This window comes from Anomaloglossus baeobatrachus, unplaced genomic scaffold (genome assembly GCF_048569485.1).
Source record: "Anomaloglossus baeobatrachus isolate aAnoBae1 unplaced genomic scaffold, aAnoBae1.hap1 Scaffold_173, whole genome shotgun sequence".
Lineage (NCBI taxonomy): Eukaryota > Metazoa > Chordata > Amphibia > Anura > Aromobatidae > Anomaloglossus > Anomaloglossus baeobatrachus.
The window spans coordinates 478,145-489,801 of record NW_027441943.1 but is presented as its reverse complement, the minus strand read 5'-3'; the positions used below and the strand labels follow the sequence as shown (position 1 = coordinate 489,801).

The 11,657-nt window shown below is 55.4% G+C and overlaps 1 protein-coding gene across 1 annotated transcript in view; it reads right to left on the bottom strand.

Annotated features, from left to right (window-relative positions):
• Positions 1-698: 698 nt before the first annotated feature.
• Positions 699-11,657, bottom strand: part of LOC142260729 (fatty acyl-CoA hydrolase precursor, medium chain-like) — a 12,442-nt gene continuing 1,483 nt past the window's right edge. Inside the window, exons 2-12 of the mRNA XM_075332067.1 lie at positions 7,474-7,675; positions 7,255-7,393; positions 6,902-7,035; positions 6,655-6,808; positions 6,404-6,517; positions 5,820-5,915; positions 3,484-3,624; positions 3,277-3,354; positions 2,880-3,027; positions 2,567-2,754; positions 699-962 (exon numbers count right to left, since the gene is read on the bottom strand). Of these exons, the coding sequence (XP_075188182.1) occupies positions 699-962; positions 2,567-2,754; positions 2,880-3,027; positions 3,277-3,354; positions 3,484-3,624; positions 5,820-5,915; positions 6,404-6,517; positions 6,655-6,808; positions 6,902-7,035; positions 7,255-7,393; positions 7,474-7,675 (1,658 nt within the window). The remainder of the gene's footprint in view (positions 963-2,566; positions 2,755-2,879; positions 3,028-3,276; positions 3,355-3,483; positions 3,625-5,819; positions 5,916-6,403; positions 6,518-6,654; positions 6,809-6,901; positions 7,036-7,254; positions 7,394-7,473; positions 7,676-11,657) is intronic.

Genomic DNA, 11,657 nt, shown 5'->3' with positions numbered 1-11,657 from the left:
TAAGGAGAACACTGAGGTGATGCTGCAGGGCCCCAGGAGAGTTGTGACCCCAAGAGGAGGCCGAAGGTGGAGATGTGGAAGAAGCCACTGAAGATGTGAGGACTGAACCAGATGACTCAGTGTGGAAGCTCAATGAGTCCAGAGGATGAAAGACCTGAGAAAACTCGGAAGGAATGAGGAGAGGCTGGTCAAGTCACAACACGGTGAACACTTAATTAAAGAGGTAGAGATCGTCAACGAGGCAATAAAAGACCATGTGAAGAAGGAAAAGTTCCTGAGACAGGCTGCTGAGAGCCGAGCAGATGAGCGGAGAGGTCTCCTGGCGGAGTGTCAGCCGATGAGCAAGACAGCCTCAGAGAAGATGGAGCCACAGGTGTCCATCCTGGCCAACCGTCTTAAGAGTATGACCTCCAGAAAGAGCTGCCCCGAGAACTGAACAAGACAATCGTCTGAACGCAGACAAGGAAGAGACTTCTCTTATCAAGTGCGTGGTAGATGTATCCAGAGACTTGAGAGAAGTGTGTGCCACGGAGTCTGTGCATGAAGAACGCAAGAAAGCTGTGGGAGCATGGAAGGTCTAATGGTCCCCGGAGGCTGAGCAGATAGTGATACTGTCCACCACTGAAGTCACTACCCCGAGTGACATGCACGGGAGATGTGATCACATGAAGCGGGTATCTGGTTAAGAAATTAAGCCGCTAGATGGCTGGAGCATAGAAGGAAAGCTCAGTCTTCTGGAAGAAGAGGTCGTCCAGGTGTCTACTGCTCTGCTGAGGAAAGTTGTTGGGAAAGATGGACGAATTATGCAGGAACTGGTGGATACGTCCGGAGTGGTAAGAGTAAGAATTCCCGGTAACACCAGAGACACAATCCCCAGAAAAGACGGCACGGTTCTGCTCTTTATGTGTACGGAGGAGAGTCTTAGAAATATACGGACTCTTCTTAAACACCATGTGACGCACCTAAGAGAAGTGGAGCAGGTAAAGCTTGAAAGACTGAATTGGGAGACAGCTTCAAAGGTGTAAAAAGAAGGCGGCCAACATCATACCATAGAACAGGGAGGAGAAGGGGTTCTCCAAATAATGCAATGGCAAAAGCTGAAGCCGAAGAAGAGAAAAATACAGGGAAGGGAGCCTGGCTAGAGAAGGCAATAGGAGAAACCGGCAACAGAGGAACAAAGATGTCCTGAAGGAAATGGCGGCAAGTGGATGGAGATGGTGAACCCTCTGTTAGTCGGAGGCCGAGTGTCCCAGGCGAGAATCCCTGTAGATTACAGTCAGACCAGACCATAGATGTGACAACAGGTGAATCGTACGATCGGACTGATCACTGGGGGTGGGGAAGGTCTAACACAGTGGTGACTCAAATACATGAGGTGACGGAGTCTGATAGGACATGGTTCACAAAGAAGAAGTGGTGACAATGACCAACTATGTCAGAAACTGAAGCTCCATGTTGTCAGAGAGGGTCCTGTCATCTGGTAGGACAAGATAACATGGATGCCATGTCTTGGGTCCCCAGTATGTTGGCAAGTGTTCAACCCTACAAGTTTGAACTAAGGGGGATATGTGAGGTAAAGACCACCTATATTGTAAATGGCCACTATGTATCACACTGGAGGAGGTCTTCTGTAATGTTTACTATGGGACTTGTAGTTCCACAGGTCTCGTTAATGTATTATCGGCCGGGTGTATGACTTGTCAGAGTTCTGGGTGGCTCTGGCTATTCTCATACCCTCGCCCATGGGTGTGTCTGGTCTGATATAAGACTGTTTGGTCACTTGGTCTCTAGGTGCTTGGAATCAGTTTAGTTCCTGGAGGCCCCCTGCGTGCAGGCCATGTGTGGTGAGAGCCGGCTGCAGACTTCCCTGGAGACACACTGGCTAGCAGGCCAGGTGTGTGGAGCCTGTGGTCACTCTGTGCTTAGGAAGCTGGAGTCCTTCTGAGGATCTGGACTGGCAGGAATCAGTGTCTGGAGCAAGTCACACATCGTGGTCAGTGATTCCAGGAAGGCCATCTTTCTACGTGTCTGTGGGAGCCCGGCTCAAGCTCCAGAAAGGGAACCTCACACAGGGGGTTGTATACTGACAGCGGTCAGTGAGTGGACAGTGCTATATCTCCCCTAGGATAATGCTGCGAGGGATGGTATCAGAGGCCATGCAGGCGGACCCGTGGATGAAACAGACTGTATGATATATACGCTTCTGTAAAGCTGAAGGAAGGCTCTTGCTTGTGTTACTTTAAAGCTGGAGGAAGTCCTGTGTTATGTTGCTGTAAGTGCTAGTTAATGTGTGAATAAACCAATTGGACTGTTTAAATAGAAAAAAGTGTTCCTGTGTGCCTTAATCTAGCAGCCGAGCGAGCGTCCCCCAGTACATTCAGTGAGCACAACCTCACACCACATCCTTATTTTCTGTACATTTTAGCCATCGTCCCATCTTTTTTGGAATGAGGGTTGTATGAAAATTTTGGATTCTGTATTGCTATGTGCCCCCGCCCCACAAACAAAGACCCCAGTGTTCCCCAATGGAAGCGTGAATGATGTATATATGCCTCTGTATATAAACCAGCACCCCGCGGATATCACTGCAGATAAAGGGATCACCTTTAAACAGAACGTCGCCCTTCAAGAAAGGACCCCCTATCACGAAGAACACTTCGTCACCGTGATCGGCCTTCACAAAGTCCGGCTTCAAATCCTCAAAGAAGGACGGCCGGTGCTGGAACTCGTAGAAGTAGGTGGGATGGCCGGAATCTGGAACATAAGACTGGAGATCAGAACGTTGTGTGGACCCCCGCTGGAGCTGGGAGGGGGCAGCCATCCCTGTAACGTCAGAACACGCCGTATGCGAGGCCGATTCTGCATCTCGCGCATCCTACCTCTGTGGTACTTGGCCGCTCTTAGTGCTGGGATGACAAAGATCAGATCTCCAACCAGATCTATGAAGCGGTCCCGGATCTCAGCAGGATCACTCACATCTCCAATGTACTCGTCTATCAGGAGGCTGGTGGCGCTGCTGAATGGCCCCTGAAATACACAAGAACCCCAGAATATCACTGTCCACGGCTGCCATCCTCTGCTGCTGGCGGAGGTCATACACGAGGAGCCCTGCTGGACGTGGTGGGCACAATGGGATGAAACAGGGGGCATAGCAGCGGGAGGAAGCTGAGCCATCCCGGGGTGGGCACCTCATGGCTATGGCCACCACCCTGCAGTTTACACCAATGCACAAGGGCCCCATAATCCACCCTCAGTGATTGTCAGCAGCGCTTATACCAGAACGGGGACGTTCTTCAGTATTTCTTCTGCCGCCCCTCTCTCCATTCCTTCTCGTAATCCGGAGATGTTCATCGCCTGAGGGAAAAATGAGGCAGAGACTGATCTCTAGAACAAAGCTCATTGGGGTCAGCTCGGCCCTTGTTCCCCGTCCCCTATCTCCCCTGGCCCTTCCTCCCCCGACCTCCCCTCCCCGGCCCGTCTTACCTGTGGAATGATCCATCCAAATTCCTGGTTGTTGACTCCCGTCATGAAAGGAACGCTGTTCACCTCTTTATCAGCCATTATCTGATCCGCAGCTTTCGGGAAGAACGTCCCATCCACACTCGCAGGAAGAGCCATCATTTTCTACAGATTGAGAAAGGTGGCAGGTGAAGCCCACCGCGGACCCTGAAGACCCCCAAGATATTTAGGATATTATAAAATGCTCCATCAAAGCCGTCATCAGTACAAGGACGGCATTTATAGGTTTATTCTCAAGCTCTTTGGGGGTAAAATTGTAAAGTAAAAGTGACCGATGTGTAAGATGAGCGGTGAGACCTGATGATCGGGGGGAGAATTAATCTGATGGCGGCCTGCTCATGACCAATGAAAGGTCAATGAAGAAGAGGACAGGAGGTGCAGGGGGTGGGAGGACAAGCGGTGCAGTCGTGGGGGGCGCCCTGGAGCAGAGGACAGGAGGTGCAGTTGTGGGGGGCGCCCTGGAGCAAAGGAAAGGAGGTGCACTCGTGGGGGGTGCCCTGGAGAGAAGAACAGGAGGTGCAGTCGTGGGGGGCGCCCTGGAGCAAAGGAAAGGAGGTGCACTCGTGGGGGGTGCCCTGGAGAGAAGAACAGGAGGTGCAGTCGTGGGGGGCGCCCTGGAGCAAAGGAAAGGAGGTGCACTCGTGGGGGGTGCCCTGGAGAGAAGAACAGGAGGTGCAGTCGAGGGGGACGCCCTGGAGCGGAGGACAGGTGGTGCAGTCGAGGGGGGACGCCCTGGAGCGGAGGACAGGCGGTGCAGTCGTGGGGGACGCCCTAGAGTGGAGGACAGGAGGTGCAGTCGTGGGGGGCGCCCTGGAGCAAAGGAAAGGAGGTGCACTCGTGGGGGGTGCCCTGGAGAGAAGAACAGGAGGTGCAGTCGAGGGGGACGCCCTGGAGCGGAGGACAGGTGGTGCAGTCGTGGGGGGCGCCCTGGAGTGGAGGAAAGGAGGTGCAGTCGAGGGGGGACGCCCTGGAGCGGAGGACAGGCGGTGCAGTCGTGGGGGGCGCCCTGGAGTGGAGGAGGACAGGCGGTGCAGTCGTGGGGGGCGCCCTAGAGTGGAGGACAGGCGGTGCAGTCGTGGGGGGTGCCCTGGAGCGGAGGACAGGAGGTGCAGTCGAGGGGGGACGCCCTGGAGCAGAGGACAGGCGGTGCAGTCGTGGGGGGCGCCCTGGAGTGGAGGAGGACAGGCGGTGCAGTCGTGGGGGGCGCCCTAGAGTGGAGGACAGGCGGTGCGGTCGTGGGGGGTGCCCTCGAGCAGAGGACAGGAGGTGCTTTCGTGGGGGGCGCCCTGGAGCGAAGGACAGGCGGTGCAGTCGTGGGGGGCGCCCTGGAGCGAAGACAGGCGGTGCAGTCATGCGGGGGCGCCCTGGAGTGGAGGACAGGTGGTGCAGTCGTGGGGGGCGCCCTGGAGTGGAGGAGGACAGGCGGTGCAGTCGTGGGGGGCGCCCTGGAGTGGAGGACAGGTGGTGCAGTCGTGGGGGGCGCCCTGGAGTGGAGGACAGGCGGTGCAGTCGTGGGGGGCGCCCTGGAGTGGAGGACAGGCGGTGCAGTCGTGGGGGGCGCCCTGGAGTGGAGGAGGACAGGCGGTGCAGTCGTGGGGGGCGCCCTGGAGTGGAGGAGGACAGGCGGTGCAGTCGTGGGGGGCGCCCTAGAGTGGAGGACAGGCGGTGCGGTCGTGGGGGGTGCCCTCGAGCAGAGGACAGGAGGTGCTTTCGTGGGGGGCGCCCTGGAGAGAAGGACAGGAGGTGCAGTCGTGGGGGGCGCTCTGGAGCGAAGGACAGGCGGTGCAGTCGTGGGGGGCGCCCTGGAGTGGAGGACAGGTGGTGCAGTCGTGGGGGGCGCCCTGGAGTGGAGGACAGGCGGTGCAGTCATGCGGGGGCGCCCTGGAGTGGAGGACAGGCGGTGCAGTCGTGGGGGGCGCCCTGGAGTGGAGGACAGGCGGTGCAGTCGTGGGGGGGCGCCCTGGAGTGGAGGACAGGCGGTGCAGTCGTGGGGGGCGCCCTGGAGTGGAGGACAGGCGGTGCAGTCGTGGGGGGCGCCGTCTAGCGGAGGACAGGAGGTGCAGTCATGGGGTCGCCCTGGAGTGACGAATAGGAGGTGCTGAAGACTTTGTAACATTCTTTCTTCCATATAACTCCATACATTTTATTTAGCTGCGGAGCTGTAATCACAATTCTGCACCGCTCTGTGACAATATGAGATCAGTGTGTAGTAGGCATAGGTGGCGATTGCTCCCTGCCGTCCTAGGTGTCGGGGTGTGGTGGGGGCCGGGCGTTGCACCCTGTGACTGCACTGACCGTACCATAGACAGAACCACAGACAGGATCTCTTCTCCAGATTTCGCCTTCAGACAGTCCACCAGCGCGTCCACAGCGCAGCCCGAAATATTGGCCACAATCTGCAGGGAGAGAAGTCTGATGGCCTTAGGCTGCACCGCTTTCCCATTGCTGTGCGTGCTAGTTCTATCTGGTGTCACACTCAGCCGCCTCAGCACAACCCTCCCACTAAGAGCATTGAGACAGCGCCATCTGGTGGCAGCAGAGACTCGCACATGAGGTTACATTGGGCCGGTGCAGAATAGTCCGGGGAATTTGTGGAGAAGATGGAAAAGGTTACCAAAATCCAGCAGAGTTGTGGCGATGATCCGGAGATGGCGGCAGAGTAAGCGCCGATCCCTCACCACGAGCGCCCGACCGGCGGCAGAGTCATGGTTCTTACCATCCTTCACTCGATGGTTGTGGCACATGGATCGCGGCTGGACAGTGAATCCCCGATTGCACCGGACGCTGCACAGACCACCCCGTCACACAAGCATTCTGCGCGTCTCCACACGGCGCTGGGCATCAGCCGCACAATACATCATGTTATGGTGGAATTAACACTTACATTGCTGTAAAACACACTTTCTTCTTTAGACTTGGCCACCAAACCCGGCATTAAGGCTACGCCACTCTCCGCAATAGCTCTGTGGAATAAGCCTTTGGCCAATGGAGACGCCACCTGAAAGTAAGAACCGCACAGGAGGCAGGAAGGTTAGGGGTTAAACGTCAGGTCCTCACCTTCACCTACAAGACAACCGCCCAATCAGTGCACACCATTATACAGGACTAACATGTAAGAGGATCACAACCGCTCACCAGTGCTGAGACGCTGATTCCCCCCGCAGACTCCCCAAATATCGTCACAGAGTCGGGGTCCCCTCCGAAATCCACAATGTTCTCCTGAACCCACTGGAGGGCTGCAACCTGATCCAAGAAGCCATAGTTCCCAGGAGCTCGGTCATCTCCAGAGCTGCGACAGGGAAACATCGGGGGCAACAGAGGGGGGCATTATCATCCATGACTTAACTCTGAGCATGCAAGTCACTGACAAGCTAGACATTACCTCAAGAAGCCGAGGAGCCCCAGCCGGTACTGGATGGAGACCACTACAAGGTTTTCATGGGCACCTAGTGCAGAACCCTCAAACATCATGGCTCCCCCCATCGACAGGCCGCCTCCATGTATGAACACCATGACCTGGGCAAGGAGCAGAAACTGTTCATTACTTGGGAACAAAGGTCAGTGTGAATGAGATTTCCAGACTTCATCCCAAATCAGAATGATAAGGGACCGCCATGGGCACGGCCTCCATGCCCACATAAGTGGAAGCTGTGAACTCTGCATTTACACATGGCCGTGGTTATATGGCATTGTCAGTCGCACAATACACACGTGACACATACACGTGACACATACCGGCAGCTTCTCCCCCTTCACTCGATCCGCAGGTGTGAATATGTTTAGGTACAGACAGTCCTCCGATACTGGGGGTATATCACACTTGGCATTCACTGCCTCCAGTAACTGCTCCATTATCTGATGATCCTGTAGACATCTATAACAAATGTATATATATAGGAGATACAGCATGACTGGGTTTGGAGTTCTGCTGCACCCTCTCCTAAGTGCACTTACATCGGGGCGTAGTCGGAGGCCTCCCGCACGGAGGTCCATGCTGTGGGAGGTTCTGGGGCTGCAAACCTCAATGGACCCACCGGAGGTTTGGCGAAGGGGACTCCATAGAAGGCATGGACGGTTCTGTCTGTTCCCTCTGCAGACAGCGTCTTCCCCCGCAGCTCCCCATACTGTGTCTTCACCTGAGGGTGATCGTCCTCTACTAAAATCACAAAAAACAGCAGATTACTGGATGCAACAATGCAGGAACGTCATGTGCTCCGGTCCCTCAGAGCTGCGCTCACACCCTTCATCCAGTCCTGCCACTAGGAATTTTAGGGCCCCTGACTGGCATAATTTTGGCGCCCCCTTGAGACTCCACCCCAGCTCTGCCTCCATCCCTGCTCCGCCTCCACCCTGCTTGTAAGCCAATAAATGAAGCACAAAGGGGCCCCTCCTTCTGTTGGGGCCCCGGACTAGAGTCCTGTTTGTCACGCCCTGGTGGCGGCCCTCTCTCATCGGTTCTGTTAGGATTTGTGGCGAATCGTCACGTGCGGCTCCATCATCTCCCAGCATTCCCTGCTTGTTAGAGTCATCGCCAATGTTCTGGGAATGGTCACATTTACACCGGGATCTGTGCCGTCATCTGATGGAGGAACAAGCGTCTCCGCACATTACAAAACCTCAGGCTGCAAGGTGTGAACACGCCCCAGAAGACATTCATGTACAGCAGGTTATTATCCACAGGGTCACCGCTCCTTCACCCACTGCAGTCACATGACCGCGTGCGGGACAATACAGACGATCCTGTTACCGCCACGCCTAACACTACAGAGATCCCGCTGACAGTGAGCTCAGGCTACAGAACCGCACCCAGACATTAGAAGAGCGGAGAACTGCGGTGTCCTCTACACCGGATACAATGTATCCGACAAAACAACACCCGACACATAGTGCAGACACTGAAGATTGCAGACGACCCACTGACCATAAGAGCTTACACTCTACAGGGGAGAGAGGACCCCACTGACCATAAGAGCTTACACTCTACAGGGGAGAGAGGACCCCACTGACCATAAGAGCTGACACTCTACAGGGGAGAGAGGACCCCACTGACCATAAGAGCTTACGCTCTACAGGGGAGAGAGGACCCCACTGACCATAAGAGCTGACACTCTACAGGAGAGAGAGGACCCCACTGACCATAAGAGCTTACACTCTACAGGAGAGAGAGAGGACCCCACTGACCATAAGAGCTTACACTCTACAGGAGAGAGAGAGGACCCCACTGACCATAAGAGCTTACACCCTATAGGAGAGAGAGGACCCCACTGACCATAAGAGCTCACACCCTATAGGAGAGAGAGGACCCCACTGATCATAAGAGCTTACACTCTACAGGACAGAGAGGACCCCACTGACCATAAGAGCTTACACTCTACAGGAGAGAGGACCCCTCTGACCATAAGAGCTTACACTCTACAGGACAGAGAGGACCCCACTGACCATAAGAGCTTACACTCTACAGGAGAGAGAGGACCCCACTGACCATAAGAGCTTACACTCTACAGGAGAGAGAGGACCCCACTGACCATAAGAGCTTACACTCTACAGGAGAGAGAGGACCTCACTGACCATAAGAGCTTACACTCTACAGGAGAGAGGACCCTGCAGAGCATGTTTTAGTTTTTAATTTTATTGATTTTCAAGAGCAACGAAACAAATCACAACGTCTACATACATCTGGCATCAAATCGAGATTATAGGGACCGTAAAGTCCATCACATCCGAGAAAACCAGAACTACCCAGAGGCGATCTCCCATCTACTGCTGTGCGCATTGTCAGAGGCGATCTCCCATCTACTGCTGCGCGCATTGTCAGAGGAGATCTCCCATCTACTGCTGCGCGCATTGTCAGAGGCGATCTCCCATCTACTGCTGCGCGCATTGTCAGAGGCGATCTCCCATCTACTGCTGCGCGCATTGTCAGAGGCGATCTCCCATCTACTGCTGCGCGCATTGTCAGAGGAGATCTCCCATCTACTGCTGCGCGCATTGTCAGAGGCGATCTCCCATCTACTGCTGCGCGCATTGTCAGAGGCGATCTCCCATCTACTGCTGCGCGCATTGTCAGAGGCGATCTCCCATCTACTGCTGCGCGCATTGTCAGAGGCGATCTCCCATCTACTGCTGCGCGCATTGTCAGAGGCGATCTCCCATCTACTGCTGCGCGCATTGTCAGAGGCGATCTCCCATCTACTGCTGCGCGCATTGTCAGAGGCGATCTCCCATCTACTGCTGCGCGCATTGTCAGAGGCGATCTCCCATCTACTGCTGTGCGCATTGTCAGAGGCGATCTCCCATCTACTGCTGCGCGCATTGTCAGAGGAGATCTCCCATCTACTGCTGCGCGCATTGTCAGAGGAGATCTCCCATCTACTGCTGTGCGCATTGTGAGAGGAGATCTCCCATCTACTGCTGCGCGCATTGTCAGAGGAGATCTCCCATCTACTGCTGTGCGCATTGTGAGAGGAGATCTCCCATCTACTGCTGTGTGCATTGTCAGAGGAGATCTCCCATCTACTGCTGCGCGCATTGTCAGAGGAGATCTCCCATCTACTGCTGTGCGCATTGTGAGAGGAGATCTCCCATCTACTGCTGCGCGCATTGTCAGAGGAGATCTCCCATCTACTGCTGCGCGCATTGTCAGAGGCGATCTCCCATCTACTGCTGCGCGCATTGTCAGAGGCGATCTCCCATCTACTGCTGCGCGCATTGTCAGAGGCGATCTCCCATCTACTGCTGCGCGCATTGTCAGAGGCGATCTCCCATCTACTGCTGCGCGCATTGTCAGAGGCGATCTCCCATCTACTGCTGCGCGCATTGTCAGAGGCGATCTCCCATCTACTGCTGTGCGCATTGTCAGAGGTGATCTCCCATCTACTGCTGTGCGCATTGTCAGAGGCGATCTCCCATCTACTGCTGTGCGCATTGTCAGAGGCGATCTCCCATCTACTGCTGTGCGCATTGTCAGAGGCGATCTCCCATCTACTGCTGTGCGCATTGTCAGAGGCGATCTCCCATCTACTGCTGTGCGCATTGTCAGAGGTGATCTCCCATCTACTGCTGTGCGCATTGTCAGAGGCGATCTCCCATCTACTGCTGTGCGCATTGTCAGAGGTGATCTCCCATCTACTGCTGCGCGCATTGTCAGAGGCGATCTCCCATCTACTGCTGTGCGCATTGTCAGAGGCGATCTCCCATCTACTGCTGCGCGCATTGTCAGAGGCGATCTCCCATCTACTGCTGCGCGCATTGTCAGAGGCGATCTCCCATCTACTGCTGCGCGCATTGTCAGAGGCGATCTCCCATCTACTGCTGCGCGCATTGTCAGAGGCGATCTCCCATCTACTGCTGCGCGCATTGTCAGAGGCGATCTCCCATCTACTGCTGCGCGCATTGTCAGAGGAGATCTCCCATCTACTGCTGCGCGCATTGTCAGAGGAGATCTCCCATCTACTGCTGCGCGCATTGTCAGAGGCGATCTCCCATCTACTGCTGCGCGCATTGTCAGAGGCGATCTCCCATCTACTGCTGCGTGCATTGTCAGAGGCGATCTCCCATCTACTGCTGCGCGCATTGTCAGAGGCGATCTCCCATCTACTGCTGCGCGCATTGTCAGAGGCGATCTCCCATCTACTGCTGCGCGCATTGTCAGAGGCGATCTCCCATCTACTGCTGCGCGCATTGTCAGAGGCGATCTCCCATCTACTGCTGCGCGCATTGTCAGAGGCGATCTCCCATCTACTGCTGCGCGCATTGTCAGAGGCGATCTCCCATCTACTGCTGCGTGCATTGTCAGAGGCGATCTCCCATCTACTGCTGCGCGCATTGTCAGAGGCGATCTCCCATCTACTGCTGCGCGCATTGTCAGAGGCGATCTCCCATCTACTGCTGCGCGCATTGTCAGAGGCGATCTCCCATCTACTGCTGCGCGCATTGTCAGAGGAGATCTCCCATCTACTGCTGTGCGCATTGTCAGAGGCGATCTCCCATCTACTGCTGCGTGCATTGTCAGAGGCGATCTCCCATCTACTGCTGCGCGCATTGTCAGAGGCGATCTCCCATCTACTGCTGCGTGCATTGTCAGAGGCGATCTCCCATCTACTGCTGCGCGCATTGTCAGAGGCGATCTCCCATCTACT